Here is a 24,993-nt window from a genome sequence, read left to right on the forward strand (position 1 = left end):
CTCACTTGTGATGATGATAGTGAAGATGATCATGGTACTTGTGATGATGATAGTGAAGATGATCATGGTACTTGTGATGATGATAGTGAAGATGATCATGGTACTTGTGATGATGATAGTGAAGATGATCATGGTACTTGTGATGATGATAGTGAAGATGATCATGGTGCTTGTGATGATGATAGTGAAGATGATGATGGTACTTGTGATGATGACAGTGAAGATGACCATGGTGCTTGTGATGATGATAGTGAAGATGATCATGGTACTTGTGATGATGATAGTGAAGATGATCATGGTGCTTGTGATGATGATAGTGAAGATGATAATGGTGCTTGTGATGATGACCCTGATGATACCTGTCATGGTGTGTGTAATGATGATATCGGTGATAATGATGATGTATGTGATGTCATTGTTAATTATGCTAATGTATGTGATAATGCGGTAGTAATGATGATGATGATGTCTTATAATAATGGTGACGCATGTGATGATGATGATAACTGTGATGATGCTGCTGATGTATCTGATGAGGATGTATGCTGATGATGTTCGTGACGATATCTGTGAAGGTGATGTATGTGATGTATGTGATGTTTCATAATGATGATGGCAATAAGCGGGGTGATGACGGTGCCCGTGATGATGATGATCTCGATGGGTTACAGCCCGTTCTCTCCGTCCGCGGTGTAACGGCGCTGTACACGTGAGGTGAAGCCAATAAAGTCCCTACATTACGCCTTACGGACCGCTTTCCCGGATCTTCCCGAATTTCCCTGTTCCTTCCCTGCCCTTCCCAACCCTTCGTTACCCTTCATGGCTCTTCACGGTCCTTCCTGAGTCTTCACAGTTCTTCCCTTCATGGATATCCCCGCCTCTTCCCCGAGCCACGCTCTCTCTGCAAATGACTCATCAACCTCCGGTAGGGTCAACCTACCAGGGAAACGACTGGAAATGCGATTGGCTGCGATTCCACATTCATATGGCGGGGGCCAGGACATCTAAAGGATGACCCAATGTTGACATTTGTGCGAAACAGGGCTGCTCATTTTCCCGCAATGAATGCTGATGCTACTGCTGATGCCTGTGATTATTATCATTTCGCTGCTGCTGCTGCTGCTGCTGCTTATGATGATGCTTGTGATGTATGTGATTATGATAACGCTGCTGCTGCGTATGATATCGCCGACTGCTGCGTGTGTCATTGATGATGATGATGATCTCGTTGCTAAGTGACCCCCGTACCGCGACTGACCGCATTAACGCTCGCACACGTGATAACTGCGACCACCTGCGATAGCAGTACAGCAGGTAGGTTGTTGCTGCAGAGGACACCAGACCGCACACGATACGAGTGAGAAGCGTGTAATGTGGGGGGGCGGGATTCCGTGTCCTGTCGGCCGGCTCGAGAGAGACCTCGGAGGTGAATGCGTCCCGGTTCGAGCCCCGTTGCTGTTCACTCGGCGGCCGCCAGAGGGCGCCACTGCCCCGGGTGACCACGCCGGGAGGAGCGAACCACGTCAAGAACTCCGTTTCGTGTCCTCCACATCACCAATCATCATCGGCGATGGTCTATCCACTGCTGGGTGAAGGCCACCCCAAGCCGTCGACACCTCTCGCAGTCTCGCGATGTTGCCACGCGTCTCGCTGCTGCCCGCGAGCTGATTCCATGGCTCCGTCTCCGCCGTGAGCGCCCCCTCGAGCGTGACCTCCGTGTCTCTCCGCTTTGGCTGCCACTCTGTCGTTAGCGGCCACCGTCCCCGCTGAGCCGTCACGTGTCCGGCCCAAAGCCACTCACTTCTCTAAACAGCCAACGCGGTGATCTTTATAATTGGGTCAGGTCACGTTAAGTAAAATGTGAGTCGTGCACCCTCCTCCACCCGACGCAGACAACGAAGTTGAAGAACTGTTACTTCGCTCCTCTTACTCTTTGGTTCTTTCGGTAAAGTCACGTGATCCCTGCAGTCACGAAAACTTCAAATCGAGATTCGCTCCTCTCGTCTCGTTAGAGGCGTGGCCAGCCATGGGGGCGTGGCCTGGCTGGGCGCGACTTCCTGATTCGCTGCCGAGGAGGGAGTGAGGGGGCGTGTCCATGACGGACGTCGTGGATGGGCGGGGTCAGGGCGAGGAGGGCGGGGTCAGGGCGAGGAGGGCGGGGTCAGGGCGAGTCCGGTAAACGCCTCGTCTGGCGAGCCTGCGTTGGCAATGATGTGCAAGCACAAACAACTCAACAACCACAAACAACAACTCAACACAAACGACAACACAACATACTCTCAGTTCTTTCGGTAAAGTCACGTAGGTAAAAAAATGAAATTCAAATAAATAAAAATAAAATATTAATTTTAATTTTATTTTTTTACCTACGTGACTTTACCGAAAGAACTGAGAGTATGAATCCTTGCAGTCACGAAAGCTTCAAATCGAGAAAAGGCAACACAACAGCCACATGCCGCTGAGGGGCGTGGCCAACTGTCAAAGGGGTGTGGTCTACTTTAGGGGGCGTGGCCAGTGCGTGGTGAAAGGACTGCAAGCAACGGCCGCGGACAGTTGCAGGGGGTGGGGTGTGGCCAACCGGAAAGGGGGCGTGGCCAGCTATGGTGGGGGCGTGGCCAGACGCGAAGGGGGCGTGGTCTCGCTCCCGTCGTGCTGCTCGCGCAAATGGCGCCGTTTGAACGGGGCCCGATTCCGTCTCCCGCGCAGCTGCCTCAGCGCAGCCGCCACTCGCCGTAAACAAAACTTCTCGCCTCTCACTCAACTCCGAGCCGGAATCGCTCTGCGCCTCTCGTCATCTATAAAAAGAAACATTCATCACCGTCTCTGGAGTTTGATGGGAGGGAGGAAGACGGAGGTGCAGGATACGCGGAGCCATGGACTCGGTTGTGGGAGACGACCCCAGCCTGCCCGGGGACCTGAGGTGCGGCTCCGCGTGGCTCTGTGTCGTGGATGGGTCTCTGTTGTCTTATGTCTTTGTGTACTTTCACGTGGCTCTACAAGGGCTCCGTGTGGCTTCGTGAGCCCCCTTGTTGCGACTCCACGCGGCCCCACGTCGTGCCGTGCGGCTCCGTGTGTTGCCCATCGGTGTGTAATTGTGTGAACCCCAGTCGGTTCGTGCTCCGTGTAACACGTGCACGCTTGGGCGACCAGTGTTATGATTCGTAATTGAGTGTTGGGTCCTATCGCGAAAATAAATGCGTGTCGTAAACCCTCCTCCACCCGACACAAGTTGTCACGTGACGTACACACGCCCCAATGTTGATGTTGCAGAGCGATCCACACACATTTGACAATTGTGCAGGGACGGGCTGCTGGGAGCCTTGGGCCTTGCGTATACTTTGTAAGTTGGCTGTGTCGGGTGGAGGAGGGTTTACGACACATTTTATTGACCCAAAAATAAAAAGACAGTAACGTGTCCGGAGGTTGCATCTTCACTTGATGCACAACACTGCATGTCGGGGCATGCACCAGTCAATGTCTCCTTGCTAATGTGTGCCTTGCGAATTGCATCGGTTCAGATGAACCGCGTACGGTGGTGTTTCGACCAGGGACGTTCTCGCTGCCGTGTGTGCATGTCGAGAGCCCCTCCGATTAGCGCGGTTGGCTCCGTACGATGCGATAGAAGTTCAATAATCTGTTGTACCTACACAAGGAGCAGCAGGGCTGCAGAGCCTACGGCCCGCGGGCCACAAGCAACAACACACGACCACACTTATCACGACCCACCAACACACGAGGCCTAACTCTTTGACACCGCCTGAGGATAATGTGTATTCATCCCTGAAAACATTTTAGCTGTGTGTCTTTAATAAAGGGCTGCGACCCGGCATCAGCCACATTTAAATTGTACAGTATATAAATTGTCCAATATTTAGGTTGCCTTTCGGCATTACCCTCCGCTGTTGCTAATTAACCAGATGACTTAACAAATGTGCCCACGTGACACCTTGATTTGATTGGCTCTATCGCTGGGTGGAGGGTTATGTTTAACGAATTGGGATTATTCCAACACGATCTCATGCAAAAGAAACCAATTAAGAATTTTCAACAACGTGTTGGAGGAAAGCAGGCGCAAGCATTGCATGAGTGCAGTTGGAGGGAGCCGCAATTGTTTTTGCTTTGCTATTTTAAATCGCTAAAGTGTGGGTGAATGTGTGGTTGTTGCCTGCCGGAGTAAGGGAGGACAGGTGGTGCAACTGCCTGGGGTCTCCCGTGACCTTGTGCCAGCGAGCGAGCTTTCCACACTAAGCACCATGTCCTGAAAGTGCACCTAGCCTGGCACAAGCGCTGTGGTGACGTCACCGCTCCTTCGCGGTTAATGGCGGTTGCTGTTGTTAGTGTTGCCCGCCAAAGGAATTTCAAAGTTCTCTTCGGCCCCCAGAAAAAGGGGTCTGTTGAGGATGGGGTCGTGAGCAGGTGCGCCACGTGCAGCAGTGTTGGCAGGCCTGGAGCAGACGGAGCTGCACAAAACGAGACGGAGAATAATTGTCGAATTCCATCCCTTGGCGGCCCACTCCTAGCAACGTGTTCTGCTCACACCCTCTTACGCTTGCAAACAGTTTGAACGATGTTATTAACATGGAAACCACGTTTCCACGGATGATGTCATTAACATACGGTTAATGGCATCATTCAAACTGTGAGGAAAAGGCTTTGGGGGGGGGGGGGGGTGTAGGACTCGTCATGGCTAGAAGGGACGATGGCGGACGGGCAAGAATAATAATGGAGCGGCAGCCAAGAAATGAAACGCGTCCGAGAGGACGTGGACTAGGGAAGATGGAGCGATGGAATTGGCTCCTGTGCAGGTGCTGGGTGGATTATTACATTGCAGGATCATTAAACGGGGTGGTAGCTTAGGGACACTGTCATCCAGCAGTGGATTATTCATGGATGATGATGAAAATATTAATTTGCCTTGAGGACAGGAATGCCCAGCAGTGTGAATCCCCCCCCCCCCCCCCCCCATCAGTGCTGTGTTTCCACTCGGCTCAATTTCGGAACAGTGTCTAAATTCTGTGGGCGGATTTTGGGGCCCACGTCAGAACTTGGGCTGAGCGGAAATACGTCAACAAATGTGTCAAGTTCAGTCAGTTGGAGAGAGAGGGAACTTTTCCATTTATGTTTAATTAAACATTGTCGGCAACGCAATCCTGGACCTTTTATTCACAGGTATTTCCTGGAAAGTCTTATTAGGAAGTGTTTCTGGGCCAGCCCTTCCCACCTCACGCCATGGCTCGGGTTACTCGGCAAATTATGAAGACACCGCTTTTTTTATAAGCAACTTGATTTGTTCTTCAACCTGAGTTGTGTGAAGAAATCAACTCAACTCATGCCAACTTGAGTCGTGTTGAGTCGACTCGAGTTGCCTCTCCCATGGAAGCAAGGCATCACAAGACAGGGGATCTAGGAAGACCTGGGATCCACGAGAGCTCCACGCAAGCGCAGACTTGGCAGGGGCCAGGGGAACTCGGGGGTCTCGGTGAAGACACGGGAACTGTGAGGCCCAGGGGATCTATGAAGATGGGGGGGGGGGGGGGGGACGTGAGGCAGGGGAAAGGACGGGGAATTCTGGAGGAGGCCAGGTCTCTCATTTGCAAGAGTGACCTGAGACAATGAAATGACAGCAGAAATAACAGGAATTAACTATAACAACGAAACAAATACAAATCGGGGCAAAAAGCACTGCACAAACATGAATCAACATAACCCATGAAGTTGGGTGAAAAATGTAAGCAACAGCTCCAAAGTGGATTTCGGGTGATTACAGCACTTAGAATGTCAACAGACTGGGACATGTTTCAAATACACAGAGCGATGGAGGCAGTGTACCACCAAAGCAGGAGGACGGGAGAATGGTGAGGTCACGAGACCCCGTAATACAGGTGGACCCACAGAGGCAGGGGACCCACAGAGGCAGGGGACCCACAGAGGCAGGGGACCCACAGAGGCAGGGGACCCACAGAGGCAGGGGACCCACAGAGGCAGGGGACCCACAGAGGCAGGGGACCCACAGAGGCAGGGGACCCACAGAGGCAGGGGACCCACAGAGGCAGGGGACCCACAGAGGCAGGGGACCCACAGAGGCAGGGGACCCACAGAGGCAGGGGACCCACAGAGGCAGGGGACCCACAGAGGCAGGGGACCCACAGAGGCAGGGGACCCACAGAGGCAGGGGACCTGGTGCCAGTTGGGGGTAAGGACTCGGGGGGATAGGCAGCTGTGTGGTGGATCGGCTCTGACTGACACGGCTAGCGGCGTGGTGTCGTGGTGAGACGTTGGATCCACGGTGACGTCACGATGCGCTGAGCGAGCGAGAGGCGATGTGCTCAGTGTTGTGTTCTGCCAGGAATGTGCGCGCGTGCGTGTGTGTGTGCATTTGTTTGCGCGGTGTGTGCGCACACACCGCCTAACGGGACGCGAGCCGCCACTCCTGGGTCCCCTTCCCAGGCACTCTTGTAGCTGGAGAAGACCTCCTCTATGTCCGCTCAGCCTGAAACTGGTAACTTGCGATGGTTGCGATGTGGCACAGACAGGTGGTGGTGTGTTGTGGCTGAAGTTATTCGCACACAAGTGGTGTGTTGCGGCTCGAGAAGTGGGTGTTGTGGTTTGAGTGCAATACACACAGTTGGTGGTGTGTTGTGGCAGTGTTATTCACGCTCAGGTGGTGTGTTGGGATTAACGGTGAGACAAGTGGTGTGTGTTCATCTGAGTTAGACATAGATTGTGTGTTGCGGTTGGATTTGAAACCGTGCCGTGCTGAGTTCTCTGCCATTACTGTGAACACACTACGTTAAAATGTGTATTTACATCGCATCTAAATGTGACCGTGTTCATGATTATTTTGTCGCCTGGACTTGAACAGTGGTCATGAGTCTGGAGCTCTATGTGAGTCTCTGGGTTGCTGTTTGAATCTGTGGTTCCTAATGCGATTTATGAGTTTTATAGAATGTGAGTCTGTGGCTTTCATGTGCATTTTCTGTTTCCCAATGTTAGTTTGTTGGCCTCTATTTGAAACTATGGATCTCTTTGTGAGTCTTTGGATCTCTCAGGGAGTTTATGGTTCTGTGTGGGAATCTATGGGTTTCTATACAAGTCTACACTGCGCAATGTAATACAGTGTGTATTTACTTCGTATCTAAATATGACTGCATCAGCAGTCAGTCACAGGCAGAGGAGAGGAGCAAGTTCAGGAGCTTGGATGTGAATAGGGGCAGAGGGATTCTGTGGGTCTCTCTGTCAGTGTGAGTTTAAGGATCTCTACGTAAGACTCTGCGAGTCTATCGTTGTCTGCGTCAGTTTACGGGCCTACGCGAGTTTTATTTGTGTTGTCTAAGGGTCTCCATGTGCGTAGCAATCACCGTGTGAGTCTACGGGTCTATGTGAGTCTACGGGTCTATATGAGTCTACGGGTCTATGTGAGTCTACGGGTCTATGTGAGTCTACGGGTCTATGTGAGTCTATGGGTCTATGTGAGTATATGGGTCTATGTGAGTATATGGGTCTATGTGAGTACATGGGTCTATGTGAGTCTACGGGTCTATGTGAGTCTATGGGTCTCTTTATGAGGATATGGACCTGAACAGGCGCAAGAGGCCGGCGTCACAGCCCGGGGCACGACGCCACTGACGTCAGGCGTGGCCCCGGTGCTGCCAGCTGTGTTTTCCGAGCAGTGCTGATAATCCGCGTGTGCGGTCGCGGTGTCCCTGGTCTCTCACCGTGCCACGTGGGTACCGGCCCGTGTGTGTGTGCATGTGTCTCCGGTGAAATATGTCCCGTCGGTGGAGATGCGTGGTGGGGGTGCTATTGGCGCATATTATTATTATTGTCGGTGAAATATAACTCGTGATGTCAGCACGGTTATCTAAGGTAAACGTGATCAAATAAGATGAATTTACAGGCCCAGTTTGGGCGACCCCTCTGGTCCGCCTCTGGTCCATGGTGATTTTGGGAGACTTATTTGAGGATACCATGAATTTAGGAATGGAGTTCAGATTAACTTTACAATAAAACTGTACAATGTAGCTGTCATTGGTCATATATCCCAATGCTGAAATGAACCTGCAGATTACTCGGTTAGGATCACACTGCAGAAGCATTTCCCCATACTGCAAAACACTTGTATCAGGAACCTCCTGAACAGAGAGTCTTAAGACCCAGTGAGGCTTTCCTGGATAAAAGAGTGGAATAATAGAAATAATCATTTGCCAACAATTTTAGGTCACTGTTATTGGGTAAATTATATGGATAATGTAATGAATGTAGCAAATCCAGGAGACCACTTCTGGGTTACTTATCCACGGATAATTGTGGACAATAGGGCTATTTTGTCTCCACATCGAGGTGGTCCCTCTCATAGGCGGATAATAGGAAGAGGCTATTGGTTTTTCATAGGATATGTTGCATATTGATTGGGGATTTGGGTATTAGAAGTGACGGGTAATAGGGCCACGGATAGGAGGGGTTTCACTGCAAAGACTTGTGTGCATCACGGCTTGCGTGTGTAATGACCTGGTTGTATAACGACTCGGATGTGTACAACTTGCAAGTCATTTGCATATGAATAGCGTGCATCTTATGTAATCGATGAGGACAAGTACAATTAGACACTTGTACATTGAATGCAAGAATAGATTTTAATCGATGAATCTGCGTTGTTGCATTTCTACACTGGTGAAATCACGACAGTGAACTCGCTCAACCATTCATTGAGATTATTCAGTAGCGACCTCAGTAGTGAACTCGTGCGGTAGTGACCACTCCCATTAGTGAACTCCAACAGTAGTGAACCTGGTAGTGATCAAACACAGTTGTGAACTCATTCCTTTGTTAACTCATTCAGTGTTCAACTTACCCCAGTCGTGACCTTGGTATTGACCTCACAGTAGGTAGAAACCTTTCTGTGGTGATCCCACGCTTTTGTTATATCGTTCATGAGTGAACTTGTCGGTAGTGGTCTCACACGGTAGTGATGTTGCACAAAGGAAACGCCTGTCCTATCCCGCTTTGTGGTTTGGACCTGGGTTGCAGCAGCAGCTGTTGTTGGCTGTGCTGCACACGCACACACGTACGCACGCGCGCTTGTGCCCCGACGCTATATTTAACGCGTTTCTTGCGGAGGAATTCGGGCCGTATCGCCTGTCACCCGAACCGGCCGCCCGCGGGGCCGCGATTGCTGCCGCGATCGCCTGTCCAAGGTTAGCCGTGGAAATAGCGGCATCTCGCAGCCCTCGCCGCCCACTGTTTACGAAAACAAATGCGGGCACAGTCCGTTACAGGCCTCCTCACCCACTCGCCACGGTAATGCCAAGCCACCCCTGTGCGAGGAGTAGGAAGATGACCGATCCTTCTGTGAGAACAGTTGAGGGTATGTTATGATTATTATGATTTCGCTTGTTTACTCAGGAATGCCTCACGGAGTCTGATTTGGGGGCGATGTTGCTGCTGCTGTGCGTGATTCCAGTTGAGTGGTTTACATTTAAGTTTTTAGCATTGGGGAAGTTTGGGCTGATACCAGTTATGTTTTGAGCTATGGGAGGAAACCGGAGAACACGGAGGAAACCCATGCAGAACAGGGGGGTGAGAATACAAACTGCTCACAGTAAGGATCCAGAATTGGGAATTGAACTCAGAAACGTCTTGCTGTGAGGCAGGAGTGTTACCACTGTGCCACCACCCTGCCACCCAATTATTTTGCACTGTTGGTATTATTGGGCAGTGTGTGAAAACGTGTCACTGTATTTTGTGCCCTTCTAAGTCACTGCGTACATCATATCGTGTTCACTGCTTACGGAATCAAGTAGGCACGCCGGGCTTGTTGCCCATAGTAGGAGGTGGGACAGAGGGCAGCCGTTTTCTAAGATCTTCGTATCTCTACGGATCGCTTTGAGTATTGTGTTGAGTTTTCTCCGGGCACTCTTCCATAATTTCATTTTAAAACCACAAGATACAATTACCAGCAATTGGTGATACTTCCCATCGCAGGACCCTTCTGAAAATGAGCCTTGAGACTCAGCCATGGCTTTGTTTGTATAAATAAAGGACTTATTGTTGTTGTTACGCCGCGTCTGTTGAGTTCTGCGCCAGCTCCGGTGCCCCTGGCGCTCTTCGGACGGCCGCTGGGGCCATTAAACATTGATGCCGCCCGGTCGGTGCCTTTGTGTGGCCGTGTGGGGTCGGTGAGTGAGCGAAAGTGTGGGTGAGCAAGCAGATGGGTGGGTGAGCCAGAGGGTGTGCGAGTGGGTGAATGAGCAAGCAAGCGAAAGTGTGAGTGAGAAAACGGGTGGGCGGTAGTGTGGGAGAGCGAATGGGTGAGTTGGTGTATGCCCAAGAGAGTGGATAAGTAGCTGTAAGAGTGAGTGGCAACGTGGGTGAGTGGGTCTATGTATGGGCAATGGAGAGATCGGTTGTGTGGGTCAGTTGGTGGATTTGTGAGTACATGGATGAATAGCATTGTGAGTGATTTAATGGATGATTGAGTGAATCGTGGATGAGTCGGAGAAAGTGGGTAGATGGGTGGGTGAGTTCTCAAGTGAGCGAGTAAATGAGTGGATGAGCGAGTGAGCGACAGTGTAGGTGAGTGAGTAAATAGGTGAATGCAAGTGAGTGATTGGATGGGTGGATTGGTTTACAGTGAGCCAGAGAGTGGTTGGGTGAACAAGAGTGTTAACGGCTGAGCAGAAGGTGTACAGACCAGTGCAAGAGTGAGTGAGTGACCAAGTAGGTGAGCGGGTGGTTGAATTGATATGTCGTAGGTGAGTTATGAGGAGAGCGGGCACAGCACTAAGTGGTCATGAACGCCGGGGGAATTACGTCTGGCAAAAGCTTGCGAATGACCGTGGAGTTCACACTGGGTTGTTGAACTGTTGGCCAAGCAGGCAGTGTACATGCGTGTACGTGCGTGTGTGGCACGTGGCGTCCTCGTGCGAAGCTTCACGGGGTGATGAAGGGTTAATAATAATATAATAACTGCAAATGTGAGACACGGAATGTTGAGGGTCCACGGCAAACAGCAGCGCAGTCCGTGTAGTCTTGTAGCGTCTGGAATCAACACTGCCCACATACATACGACACTGTTTACTCCAAGGGTCCACGGCGAATTTAATAGAAGCTACGATGGATGACTGCTGTAAATGAGAGACCAGGTCAGAGCTTGCGCCAAGATTCATATAACCCCATGGAATCAAATCACGAGATGATAAGCCCAGCCGACTGATCAGACGATGTGTTAAAATATCAAAGATAATCCCATGCGATCAGACTGGAGGTGTTACAAGACCAACCAGCAGACACCAGTTGCTTGTTGACAAACATGATTGTATTGAATTATCATTATTATTTGCTTGGTTACCCAGGAAATGCCTCAGTGATTCTCTCGAAGACCATATTGCCATGTGTAATCCCACTTGAGCAACTTTTAGCGTTGGAATGTTTGGCCAATACCAATGACTTTGGGTGCGTGGTCTATAGGTACTTTTTTTTGTACACTGTCTTACTTTCCAGAGCAGTCTTATAATCCGGAGGATACGGTAACAACGCTATAGCCATCACTTGCATGACCCTCAATACCTCATCCCGCTCGCTGGTAGGGTTGTTATGAAAGCATGGGCTGGGTTTGTGTAGTGATTTGGTGTTGGCAGCGGTGGCTGGGTGTTGTTTTTCCTCGTTGATCGAGCTCGATGTTTTGGTGGGTCTGTGTGTACGTGGCTGGATAAGTCGGGTTAGGTGTCGTGAGCCATCTCTGTGCCATCTCCGAGTCACTTTCTGTCAGTCCCGCGTGTCTGCTACTAATGGCCATTATGGTGGCCGCTAATCGCATTGCTGTGATAATGTATTTGCGCTGTTATCGATCCGGCCGAATGGGAACCAGCATTTGTTGTGTGCCCCGCGGCGTTGAATGTTTTATGGCAGATGAATAATTCACGTGACCGCCTCCACCGCTGGTGCTGGTGTCCATCCGCCATGTGTGACACACGCACGGGATGCAGCGATGTGGATGTTCACTGGCAGCCAATGACTGATCGGTCCTGCTCACGACCCTAACTCTAACCCTACACCTAGCCCCCACCGCCCCACTCCAGTCACCGTGGAGTTTTCTGAGATTACTCCATGCGCCATTGCGTTGCACCGTGGCAGCAATCCCAATCATGATTGTTCTGCTTGTTTACCCAGGGAAAGACTCGTAGTCACATTACTTTTTAGGAGGGTCCTGTCAAGTTATTGCAATAGGGGGCAATGTCGCTACATTTACTCGCAATTGAGTAATTTGTAGATATTTGAGTTGATATCAGTTACATTGGGTATTTCTTTTAGCTGTGGGAGGAAACTGGAGAACCCTGAGGAAATCCATACAGAACAGGTGGAGAACATACAAACTCCGTACAGAAACACGCCCGAGTCTTGAATGGAACTTAGGTGCTCCTTGCCGTGAGGCACGATCGTCACCGCCACTTCGCCCCCCTGCCGCCCAATTGGATTGTAATTGGGAGATAATGAAAAGACAAGTGTCATGGCGCTGTGGGGAGCGGAAAGCGGGATGGAGAGGTGTCGGAGTGCGTGCCGAGCCCCGGTCGGAGCTGCGCTCAGCGAGAGCTAAATCGGTGGAAATACAAGCAGGCGGCGTCCTAATACGGGCGTTTACACACGGGCAGCATTGGGTGGGGGGGGGTCTGGCTTCCTTCACCGCGCATGCACCGCAAGATTACGGGGAAAGGAACTTGCTCGATCGTTCACTCGCTGACTTGCTCGCTCATTCAATTGCCTACTCTCAAAAGGGCTCGCACTCCCCCGTGCTCACTGGCTCACCGACTCATTTGCTCACTCACACACTCACTTAATCACCTACTCACTCACTGGTACTCATTCGCTCACATCTGCTCACGTGTGTTTGTCAAACTTATTTCGCACCGTACGTAGCCAACCGTGCTAATCGGAGGCGCGGACACACCAAGCCACTGGTCACTCTATCATCTACCCATGCACACACTCGCTTACCATGTATTAGTTTAGCACCTATGAAGGCTGGTGGGTGGTCAACACCATGCCAGGTCCTCACTTAAGGATCAGTTAACCTAAGAAATACCCTGGACTGGTTCAGATAATCGTCACTGGTGGCCGTGAACGGAAATCGAACTCAGGTCACCGGGTTCGTAGCGCGCTAACCGCTATGCTGCCGCTGCCCACAGTTCACACACATCACACGCTCGCCGCGCGCTCGAGTCATCGGCCCAAAAGCGCGACATCGCTGGAACGTGACGGCGGAGCAATGGTGCGAGGGTGACGCAGTTGTTCGTGAAGCTCCGTGTGTTCAAACACCATCTCTGAAAAACATCCCAGAATAGAATGGCGTGGCGTGGCGGGTAACGTTTATAATTTGGGAACGCGGTGCTTTAGTGCTGACCATCACCGATGTGGCCGTGGCCCCCGGACGGCCCATGAGTGGCTCCCTGGTCGCCGCACCTGGCCGTGCGTGGTATTTTTTTTTGCCGCGGGTTGAGCGAAGGATTGCTCGGCATCGCCAACGTTTGCCACGAGTGTGCACGCTGCCCAGTCCTGTGGATAGTGAGACTCGCATTGTTCCCCTATGCTGTGAAGCAACAGTTGGGGGTGTGTGTCGTTATCTGTGTAAGTTGTGTGTGTGCTGTTCGTGAGGAGCGGTGGCGCAGTAGTCACGGACAACGCCGATGACGAATATCTTAACTGGTCCTGGGCCTCCATTAGGTCGACTCAGCCTTAAATGACTTCCTGGTGCATGAACATTTGGGAAACAAAGGCAGCTGGGACTTGCTGTCTGCCACCAACCTCCTCGTCCCACATTGGGTTTTTATTTTAAGTTGTCTTCAGCCAATTAATGATTAATGTTTATTATACAAGTGGGAGGAAACCAGAGCACCCGGAGAAAACCCACGCCTTGCGCGAGGGGTCAACGCTCTATCCCCGTACATATGGCGATTAGTTCACTTGCTGTAACCTGGTGAGCCAGGGTGCCGGCCTTCATAGGTGCTCGTTAACAGCACTTGCCACAAAAGTCTGTTAAGACTTTATGGGGGACCGTTGTCTTGTGTGTTAGTGTGTGTGCATGCTATTGTGTCTATGCAAGTGTGTGAGTGTGTTTGTAAGTTTACCGGGTGTGCGTGACTTTATTGACTCGGGGCATGAGTTTGGGATGCGACTTACTTTCCGGAGCGTCTTGTGATCCGGGGAGTACGGTAACAGTGGACGTGTCCATGAAGGCTCTCGATCGCATTTAAAGGTCACTCGGTGATGTTGACTCAAAAGCTGCGGGTGACCGTGCGGTGCCGGGTGCAGAGCTGAGTGCAGTGCTGATCGAGGCCTCTTGTCGTTGTTGTTAGCAGCAGCCTGTCCCGCCTGCATGAGCTGACGGGCGTGGAGCCCGGGGGGCTGCTGGGCATGGAGCTCGGGGTGGAGCCGGGCGGACCGGGAGGTACGGGTGGCACTCCTCCTCCTGCTCATCACCGATGCCTCACTGCGTACTCGCCTATCGCTAACCCACCCGCTTATTCACTCGGTCACCCACCACACACCAACCCACTAATTTGCTCGCTTAACTTCTCGCTCGCAATAATTCACTCCCCCTCTCCTCAATCACTCACATGCCCACTTATTCATTCAGTGACTCAACCATCAACTCGTAAACAAACCCATTGACACACTCGCCCAGTTCATACACAAAGCCACTCTCTCACCCTCTCAATCATCCACCCACAACAAAGACAATGACAAAGATGCCCCATAACATGATAATAGGTTTTTCCCCTTTTTTCTGGCAACAAAACAGGTGTTAAGATGTTAAAACACCAAACTGAAACCTTTTACAATGAATCATGTCTGCATTAACCACAATGCTTGTGGTCAGAATGCAAACAAAAAACGTACTCTAATATATCCATTGTCCTTGAAACGGATTGGTCCACACTAGAGACAGCTTTCTTTTGAGCCTCATCTTAAACGGTGTTGACCACAAGCATTGTGGTTAATGCAGACATGATTCCTTGTAAAAGGTTTCGGTTTGGTGTTTTAACATCTTAACACCTATTTTGTTGCCGGGAAAAAGGGGACAACCTTATTATCATATTTTGGTACTGGCAAAGGAGATCCGACGATGCCCTACAACCTTGACAGACTGTTTGGGAAAATACTGTTAGCGAGAAGCTATTCAGGCCGGGATGGCACACGAGGAGGTGAGTGTCCAGCACCATGCCTTTGCCTCTGCAATACTGATTTTTACACACTGCACCAGGCTCAAGTAATCAAGGGTAGGCCCAGGACAAGTTCAGATATTTGTCACTAATGTTGACCGTGAGCGGGATTCGAACTCGGGTTGCCAGGTTCATAGCGCAGTGCGAGGGCCACTGCTTCTTCACACACACCAACCCACTCAGACACACGAGGCACACGAAGACCCACTCATCAGACAATCATTCACCCACCTGTCCATTTCTTTGTACATTCACCCAGTAAATCACCCTCCGACCACATTATATACACACTCAACCATCCACCCACCTATCCATCCACACATCTTCTGGTCCACACTTAGCCACTCAACCATCCACATATCCACTGACACATTTACTCACCCACTGCTCCACATGCTCACCCCGTTAAACCACTCACCAACTCATCCATCCATATATCCACTTACACACCTGCCAATTCACACACAGACCCACACCCTTGCCATCCCCACCATCCACCGATCCGCACGCACAAGCACCCACTCATAAACCTGTTTAATGATCCACCGGCCCGTTCACATGCTTACCCTCTCAACCATCCGTCCACCCATTCGCCCACACTGATACCCCACCAATCCACACACAAACTCACTCGTCATCCACTCACCCACTCACCATTTATTCACCCATCTACTTACCAACCCACCCATCCACCCACTCATCTACCCAACACTCGCTTACCCACTCACCTTCCCACCTCCTCTACTATTCAGCCGCACACAAACTCATCCACCTGCTGTAAATGTGTATTTGTGTGTTATGGTCATTGTGAATGTGCGAGTGCAGCTCCCCCCCCCCCCGCGGTCCTATGTTTAGACACTGCCAGCTCGTGATGCCCCCCCCCTGTGTCGGAGCCTCTCCCTGTGTGTGCACGTTTCAATGTCACCAGTGTCACACGGTGCCTCCACCGCCCCCCCCTGCCCCCCCAGCTAACTGCAGTGATGATGACCCCCTGTAACATTGCGCTATCAGAATGGTGCAGATAGCAACTGTGCAAATTATTTTATATGTCGCCGCAGTGTTATACACAACGCCCAGCGGTCGCGCGTTCGCTGCTCATTGTACAGGTTTGCAGTTAGAATCCCAGAAGCCGCCCTGGTTAATGGGATCTTTAACGTCCCTCCCCTCACTTCTCCTCAGGGCTGGCGGGAGGGACTCAAATCTCACCCACACGCGCCCGCACCATGAAGGACTACGAACAGGTGGGCGTCCCGCCTTCTTCCCGTCCCTTCCCTCCCCCTCATCCCCCACCACACGCAACATCTCCGACCACCACAAAAACTCCCCGTGACCCACCATCACGATACACACAACAGGTCACTCTTGCGACTCATCGTGGTCTCTTGAGTTCTCACCTGGCTAAGGAAACTAAAATAAATAAACATCTCCCTCTGTTAACTCCGCATCACCCACCGTCACATCGCTGCCTCCGAGCCAGCGCCCTCACCTCCTGTCCCCCGACACGCTCCGTGCTGGTGTGTCTTACCACGTACATAATTGATGCGGCTAAGAGCTCTCCCCGGGCAGCTGCTCCCAGGATGCCGTGCAGCTCAGGTTTCATGGAGTGGCGACCGGGTCACCGCTGCCGCCGCCCGGCCCTCGTTTGCACCGTCTCAGCCGCGCCTGCTCTGGGCTGTGGCCAGGCCGCAGCCATAGGAATGTGGAATTTTCACCGCCGGTTTAGTGCCGGTGCCAGAGATCGGCGCCAGACCGAGCTCGTTTGAGTATGGGGGAAATTATTGAAATTCTTTTGACGGCGCCACCACTGATGGTTGAAATGGCGCGCGCGTACGGGTCTCCGGCGTGCCGTGCCGTTATTCAGCTGCCAAAACGCCAACTGCGCGCTGAGGCCGGCTCCAAGCGTCCCGGCTTCACCGCCGCGCCGTATCGGTACAACGCGAGCCGCAGGGAGAGGTTATGCACCTGCCACTGCCCGGTTGAGTTTCGTCCGTCCCTATTAATAAATGTCCCCCTCCCCAAGTGCACCCCCACCCTGCGGTATTTGCGGATACGGTTTGTCCTTCCGTGCTGGGCGGCGGCTGCGGTGGTGGCAGGCGAAAGGGGTGGGGGCCGTGGTGGTGGCACGAGGAGGTGGTGGCGGTGGTGACAGAGAAACGGGGTAGGGGGTGCGATTGTGGTGGTGGCAGGAGGAGGAAGTGGTGGTGTTGGTAGCCACGATGATGGTGCTGGTAGTTTTGGAAATGAGGATGGTGGCTACGGTGGTGATGGCAGGAGTATGGAGTGGTGGTATTGGTTGCGCTGCTGATGGTGACGGAAATGATAATGATAGCGGCAGTGGTTTCAGTGGCGGTGGTGGTGGCGGGAAGAGGAGGGTGTAGGAGCGGTTGATCACCGTGCCCCTCACGACCGGACACTGCCGGATGAGAAACTTCCGATCCGGAACTTTCACCGTGCCGGCTCAAGCACGCGGCCCCCGCTGCTTCTGTCTTAGATCGGTTTGCGTGACGTCAGCGGGGGAAAGGACGCGAATGGTTTATCGACGATCGAAACCGTTCACTCCCGTCCCGGCGATCTTGCAAATTGAGGGATGTCCTGGATTAATTTTAAGATGCACAGCCCTTTTTCAATCCACTGTTGGATCAATGCCTTCCCACTCCGTGTCGGTTGTACAAATTGCGTGACCATACTTCGCCACTACTCATGTTAGCCTTGGCCAGTAACTGAATTCGGGTCACTGGATGGAAACACATTATAACCCCCGTATATTTGAAAATAGCTCATACTAGTTTCGACTGGAAATGTTTACAGTCCAAGCTTGAATATACCTGTGGGTTATCAAGTTTGTTCCTGCTCATGATAATCATTCTAACGAGCCATTGTTACATATTGGTTGTTTGACTGAGCTTGTAACCCCTGCTTTTATGAGCCACAAAAGAAGGAGGATTGGTCCTTGGGGCATAGGGAGGGTGAGGAGGCATTCTTAGGGCCCATGACGGGTCATGGATGATGTTGGAGAGGTGGTAGTTGGGGCCCACATAAGGGTAAGGGATGATGTTTCGTGAGTTCAGATGAGGTGAGGGGTGGCGTTGGTGCCCAGGCGTTGGTTCCGCCGCCTCTCACCACCGGCGTCTCTCCCCCACCCCCCCCCCCACCGCCTCCTGCATCCGTCGGTCTTTTCCCCGTGCAGCAAATAGCGGAGCTAAAGAAGGAGAACTTCAGCCTGAAGCTGCGCATCTACTTCCTGGAAGAACGCGTGCAGGAAGGCTGCGATGGCGCCACGGAAGATGTCTACCGGACGGTGAGGCTTGTGCTGCCGCTCTGGCAACATCCGGCCGTGCCAGCGCCCGTGGCTGCCTTTCTGTCGTCATTGCCACGACCGGTCGTGCTGTGTTTCCACGGTTTCTTGGCAACATGACCCAAGCCTTTGCCGGTCCAGGCTATGGCCTGGTATGGATCGTTGCTCGTTGCTATAGATTGATGCTTGTTGCTATGGGCGGATGTGTGGTCTTATTCCCTCTTGTTTGTCCCTCTGCCCCCTTCCCCATCGCCTCAAAAGCCAGGAATGAAAATCATGCACATGCATGGATTCTGCACTGCTTTCCAATGTGCGTTGTCTTCGTTGTCGTATGGTTGACTGTATACGCGTGAGCATAGACTGTGTGTGTGTGTCTGTGCCAGGGGGTGTGGTTGGTATACTCCACTCTGAACCCAGTGACCCGAGTTCGAGTTCCGCCCACGAACAACAGTGACGAATATTTGGCACCCCAAGGTCAACTCAGCCTGAAATTAGTACTTAGTACTGGGTGAACGTCAGCACTGGAGAGACGAAGGCGGTTGGATGTGGTGCTTGCCACCCACCCCCTCGTGTCCCGTCACGGCCTTCATAGGTGCTTGCTCACAGCACTTGCCTCAACAGTCTGTTAAAGGCTATACGGGGGATCTTTGTCATTGTCCTTACTACAGAACATCGAGCTCAAGGTGGAGGTGGAGAGCCTCAAGAGAGACCTAAGGGAGAAGCAGAATCTGCTCGTCAAGGCCTCGTATGTCTCGCACACACACACACACACGTACATACACGTGCGTACACAGACACAAACATTATCCGTGTAGCCTACAAAGGCGGTTGGTGTAAGTGTTCTTAGCGAACGTCTATGAAGACTGACATGGCTAACCACGGCACTGTGATTCCCCACACTACAACAGCCGCCATTGGCCACTGCGGTGATGTCACCACAGCGCTTGTGCCACGCTAGGTACACCTTGAGGCCACGTGAAGTGTCGAAGGCTTGCTGGCAGGAGGTCACGGGACAGACCCAGGTGCCATGGGTTAACTGATTGAGATGACTGCCAGTTGCACCATCTGTGCTCCCTACTGTTACAACTTTCTGCGTTTTAGCCACCTGGCACTCTGCTCGTTGTTGTGAGCATCACTACTTTGCCCTCCATTGTTGCAGGAGGGCAACTGGCTTCAACTGCTCAGTAGTGTCCTTTACGAGCCTCCTCCACAGAGGCCAAACTTGACACCGCTGGTATCGGTCATCGGAAGTCCACTCAGCTCTATGTGCTCCTGTGCCGCGTCAGCCCGTCTCCTCTCTAGCCCGTATTAAGAATGACAGATACACACACACACACTCTTGCACACACATTCAGGTGCTCAGGCACGCACATGCACATGCAGGCAAATGTTAAGGGCAGCACTGCCCTGGTTGGGGCAGCGCTCTGCTCCGTAATCCCCACCGCAGTCACGGCTCTTCTGCTACAATACACCGGCACGCGCCACGAGACAGGCGCCGAGCGCCAACCACAACAACACGTGGCAGCAATTAGCTCAGAGGTCATCCGTGTTTTTCCTTAGTGAGCAATTAATATCTTAACATTTATTATTCTTTGTTCGCCCGACAACCTCGAGCGGGAATAACGAACGATTACCTGGAACGCGCCGACAGACCGGCGGACGGTTGCCGGGTGGGCCGTCCGGGCCGGCGGGCCCCCCCGTGACCCATAGCGCCCTGCCGGCATGGCCTCCCGGGTGCCGGCTGCCACGGGGTCGGCTATTAAGCTGCGCCGGGGCGCTCGCGGCTGGGCCGTCGCTCGGGGTGGCTTGGGGGGGGGGGGTTATTGCTGGTGCCGGTGGGAAGAACCCTTTGAGGGCTGCCACTTGGGGACAATACAGAGAGAGTGCAGGCCAGGTACTGCATTACCACTCGGCAGATAAAGAAACCGATTGGCTACATTACGACGACATCCCAAACAGCTGCTGTTTAACAGCCATGTGAATGAGACGACGACTCTGCAAGTACCGATCACTCCGCCGCTCATCCCTACGGTGATTGTATGAATTATGATTTACTTATTCATAAAGCCTGTCTTTGTCAGGTAAAAGTTTTAAATAAATATAACAATGCACCTGATATGATTGTTTACAGTTTTGATTTATGATCAGACATTAACAACTACAAAAATTGGTATTTTTCTGCAAAAAAACACAAATTATTTACGACTTACTATAGATTATATCCCAGTTTGTCCTGTGTTGTCCTATTACGTTAAATGTAGGTTCCATGTCTCGGGTGCAGTGGTAGTGCTGTGAGCTGTCCAGTCGCTTGCTGTCCATGGTTACTACCGCCCCCCCAATCCCCCCTGTGGCTCGGACGCTGATCGCTATCCTTGTGTTGCCCCCTCCCAAACGCCCGACCTAAACCCCGTACAGCAACGCGGTGGAGACGTTGGCTGGGAGCAGAGAGGCAGAGATCTCGCGATTGCATCAGCAGGCGCGTCAGGAGATGCAGCAGCTGCAGGGGCAGCTGCGCAAGCTGCAGGAGGTACGCACCAGCGTTTATGTGACAGCTCTGTCCGCCTGTCAAGTGTCCCTCTGCCTATGACAGGTGGGCCACTGTAACTGTCGTAAAGATGATCAAGTATAAACGAAATTTAAGTTAAACAGTTGCATTGCTTGCTGGGCCTTGCCTTAAAGAAACCCGGCCACATTGAGATGTGATCAAACGTAGATGCTGCCGTGGATTGGGGCCGCCCCGTGGTGAGCGAGTCGTGGCTCTACGTGTTCTGTCGGTACCAGGAGTTGGAGCAGGGCCGGGAGGAGCTGGGCCACATGGCCAGGCTGGCGCAAGCGGAGAGGGAGCGCGGCCTGGAGCTGGAGGCTGAGCTCGGGGAGCTCCGTGCATCGCACCAGCAGCAGCTGCAACAGTTGCAGCTGCAGCAGCAGTCCTCATTGTCACCACCGCCGTACCAGCCGCAGGGACAACAGCAGCAACAGCTCCAGCAGCTAGCACACGGGCGTGAGGCCCATACAGGAAGGAGGTCCGTGGCGGTCGGGCCTAATGACAGGTGTGTGTGTGTACCATGGTACCCTGTCACAGAGCATTACTCATAGAGAACACCTGTCCATAATACATTCTCATATAGCACTTATCATAGCATGCCTGAACACAGGATGCCTAAACGTTAATACGGGCCTGGGTTGTATTGGACCAAAACATCCCACTGCTCAGAAATTGCCTGCAAATCACTCAATTGGGATTACACCCACCGCAGCAAAATTGCCCCCGACTGCAAAAACTTGCCAGGACCCTCTTGAAAAAGGATCTTGAGACTCAGCTGAGGCCTTCCTGGGTACACAAGTGGAACCATTATGTATGTATGTTGAACTTCGTACGAGTTGAAGTAGTTGGCCACGTCTGGCCCTCGATCCATCGGTTCCCAGCCCCTGGTTTTTAGAACAGTGTCCTTGGCCCTGGTGAAGTTAGCCTTGTGGGGAGCCGTCCCGTGCCCTGGGGTTTACAGTCAATTGTTGGTCCTGTAAATTGCGTGCATTTTAAACAAATTTGTTATTGACATTTTTACACGTTGGCTCTTTGTCCTCATCCCGCATGGCGGGCACCGTCAGTCCCGAGCGAGCCGGCGCTACCGAGGAGAGGGGTGGCCGGGCGAGCGAGGGCCCCCGCCGCTAGCGGAGGGAGACGATGGCTCGTCGGAGGGCTGGGGGTCGGGGCCGCCCAGCCCGTGGATGCGCGTCGAGAAGCTGAAAAGGACGCTGCAGGAAAACCGTGCTACCAGCGATGTAAGTGTCGTCGCTGTCGTCAGGCTGGGCCCAGCGCGCGCCCACAAATGCATTGCTCTGATGCATTGTGGGCCTGCGCTTGCACATCTCTGTAAGTGCTTGCGAGCAGTTGCGCAATTCATAAGCGACTTGTTTCATCATCCCACGTGCATTCGTGAACTGAGATTCATTGTTGTAGTCGAGTTCTAGAGGGGACGATGATTGCGACATGGTTTCACACGCATTCAGGATTGCGTCTCCACAACTGGAAGCTTTAGAGAGCCGCTCTGGAGTGTTTTTTGGTCAACTATTCCACGCTGGCCCAGACATCTTAGAAGAGGTGTGCCTACCCACACTTTACCCCACCCACACGCGACCTGCGGATCGGTCAACCTTGGTGAACCCATGTATACAATGTACTGCTGAGCACACAGACACGGGAGGGGCAATTTAAGAAACTTACACCGTTGTTTCAACTGCCGCACCGGGAGCTTGAACCGAACCGGCGACCTCGGTCGCAAGTCGGGCGCGCCGACCATCACCGGGACACACCCCAACCCAGCAGGGCCCTCCCGAGTGGGTCCCGTGACCCGGCGAGGCTCTCCAGGGTAGAGAACATTTGGGTTTTTATTTTGAGCGTTTGGTAGCGGGCGGCGGGATGGTTAGGGTTAAATAAAGACGTTTCGCTGAATTGGGACGGAGCCCACGTTGTTGCAAGGGAGGGGCATCCCTTATCAGATAGTGGACGCTCTTGGCAGATTGCGCCCCCTAGTGGGGAAGCTTGGGTCCTCGTAGCCACGATCAATGCCTGTGACCAGTCACCCGGCATTGTACCTGATCTCGTCGGATGTCTGAAGCTAAGCAGTTTTAACCTGGTTAGTGCTGGGACGAGAATGAGAACCCCGCAGCCTGCGCGCCATGGGAAGGCACTCGCGCAGCCGTGGTGCAACCTGTGGGGTAACCTTGTACACGCTCAAGGTAGAGGTGTAGCCCTGCAATAGCTCGCTCACGCCACTGCTGGCAGAAGGGCCTCCACGAGAGGGAGCTCTGGCTGAGAGCCCCTTTCGAGGGTACTTGGCCTACTTTTCCACGCTTTAGCCCCATGCGTTACAGATTACACTCCATCCGGCCAGGCGTCTCAGGTAGGTGTGGGCGGCTCACAATCAGAAGCTTGAAAATGTAATTTCTGGCTGGGGGAGTCGGTTCGGCCCATCATCTCATTCCTCCGGAGTCGATAAAATGAGTCCTCTTTTGTGGGAAAGATCAACATTGGTTATCCTGTGGGTAGACTCGTCCTCGGCATAGGAATGTGGAATTCCCACTACTAGCTTAGAGGCTGGAAATAGAAGATGATTACCACTTAAACGTATGTAAGTTGATCTTCTTTCACACCGTACGTAGCCAAGTGCGCAAATCACCGAGACTTTTTTTCTGGATGAACCACTGCTGGATGAAGGAAACCCATGCACAACAGGGGGAGAGCATGCACACTGCACACAGAAAGGTGTTCACACAAAGTCGGGAATCAAACCCGGGCCCTTGTTGCTGTGAGGTACGAATGAGTGTCACTACGGCGCTGCTGCTGTTATATTTCACCTCGCGCGTTGACCCTTCGCTCTGACCCCCGTGTGGCGGTTTGTTGTAGGCGCTCATAAAGGACCTTCAGCGGAGAAGGTGGAGAATCAGCAGCAGCAAGAAGTGATTAAGGTAGGAAACGTGGCTTCCATTAACGCGGCCGCTTAGCGCGTACGGTCCGCGTACCGTAAATAAATCTCTGCTCAGCAGTCGTTTCCTAAAATAATAATAACAACATTATGCTGGCCGGTCCCTCTAGACTCTAGATCCACTTCCACTTTAAGCCCGCTTAGGCTGCGCATAATGGCCATGTTCGCAGTAACTGGGGGTGGCGGTGGGAGAAAGATGGAACACGCGGGAGCGTCCCTGCAACTGTACGCGTGATGTTCGGCGCGACGTCCGACGTTTCGCCCCGCGTGCTCGGAGCGTCTCCGCGCGCTCCGTCTTGCCACTGCGTCGGGTTTCGCGACCGTGCCGCAAGGCTCTCTGTCGCGCTTTTGGGTCGTTCCGCTCGATGTCCCGACCATGGGCCGAACCGCCGAACGCTTCCACTCAGCTGTGATGCAGAGAAGCGGAGAAGCGACGTTGAAGCAGAGAAGCGAGGGGTGGGGGTGGTGGTCGTTGGAGCGGCGACGAACGGGGCACATCTGGAATCGCTTGGGGAAGGAATTTGTGGGAGATGAATGAGGCCCCGCTGTGCTGGGAGCCGTGGCGCTGGCTGGGCGCTATTTATTCTGGCGATTGCCCGGTTTGTTTGGGTAAATGGTTCCAGCGCTGCGTCGCCACCGCCGCCGCTCAAAACCATGGCTACGACGCCGTCTCCGTCGCCGCCGCCGCCCCCCGCTGGGTTGTGGGGTTACGGCCAGGACTTAGTGTCTCACCGAATATTTATTCCGGGTCGCTAGTTAACTGGCGTAAGCGGCGCGTAACTATTAGTAGCCACCGCCCAAAGCGAGAGGTGTACTGGACGTGGTGTGCTGGGTGCGGAAGTATCTGGGTCATCGGTAAGCTGCAGTAGGTGGCAGGTGACTAATAGTACCAACAGCCACGGTGAGGCAGCAGGCGCTTGAGGGTGCCTGTGGGTCCTGTAACTCCTCCTCAGTGGACACGGTCCTCCCATGTGGACCCCGCCCTTAGTCTACTACC

At 52.7% G+C, this 24,993-nt stretch overlaps 1 protein-coding gene across 4 annotated transcripts; it reads left to right on the top strand.

Annotated features, from left to right (window-relative positions):
- The first annotated feature begins 2,614 nt into the window (after nucleotides 1-2,614).
- LOC133341682 (CDK5 regulatory subunit-associated protein 2-like) lies at nucleotides 2,615-23,972 on the top strand. 4 transcript variants are annotated; one of them, XM_061550278.1, is made up of 9 exons: nucleotides 2,615-2,920; nucleotides 14,349-14,440; nucleotides 16,395-16,456; nucleotides 18,403-18,513; nucleotides 19,179-19,255; nucleotides 20,926-21,037; nucleotides 21,292-21,560; nucleotides 22,120-22,293; nucleotides 23,918-23,972. In XM_061550278.1, the coding sequence occupies exons 1-8, from the start codon at nucleotides 2,874-2,876 to the stop codon at nucleotides 22,181-22,183; spliced, it is 834 nt and encodes a 277-aa protein (XP_061406262.1). In that variant the 5' UTR covers nucleotides 2,615-2,873; the 3' UTR covers nucleotides 22,184-22,293; nucleotides 23,918-23,972. The 4 variants fall into 4 exon arrangements, with proteins under 4 accessions (XP_061406262.1, XP_061406263.1, XP_061406265.1 ...); XM_061550279.1 differs by having other exon boundaries at nucleotides 14,352-14,440; nucleotides 23,918-23,969; XM_061550281.1 differs by lacking the exon at nucleotides 2,615-2,920 and adding an exon at nucleotides 6,350-6,499 and having other exon boundaries at nucleotides 23,918-23,970.
- The last annotated feature ends 1,021 nt before the right edge of the window (nucleotides 23,973-24,993 follow it).

This window comes from Lethenteron reissneri, chromosome 12, assembly GCF_015708825.2.
Source record: "Lethenteron reissneri isolate LAM-NWPU_2019-01 chromosome 12, ASM1570882v1, whole genome shotgun sequence".
Taxonomy (NCBI): domain Eukaryota; kingdom Metazoa; phylum Chordata; class Hyperoartia; order Petromyzontiformes; family Petromyzontidae; genus Lethenteron; species Lethenteron reissneri.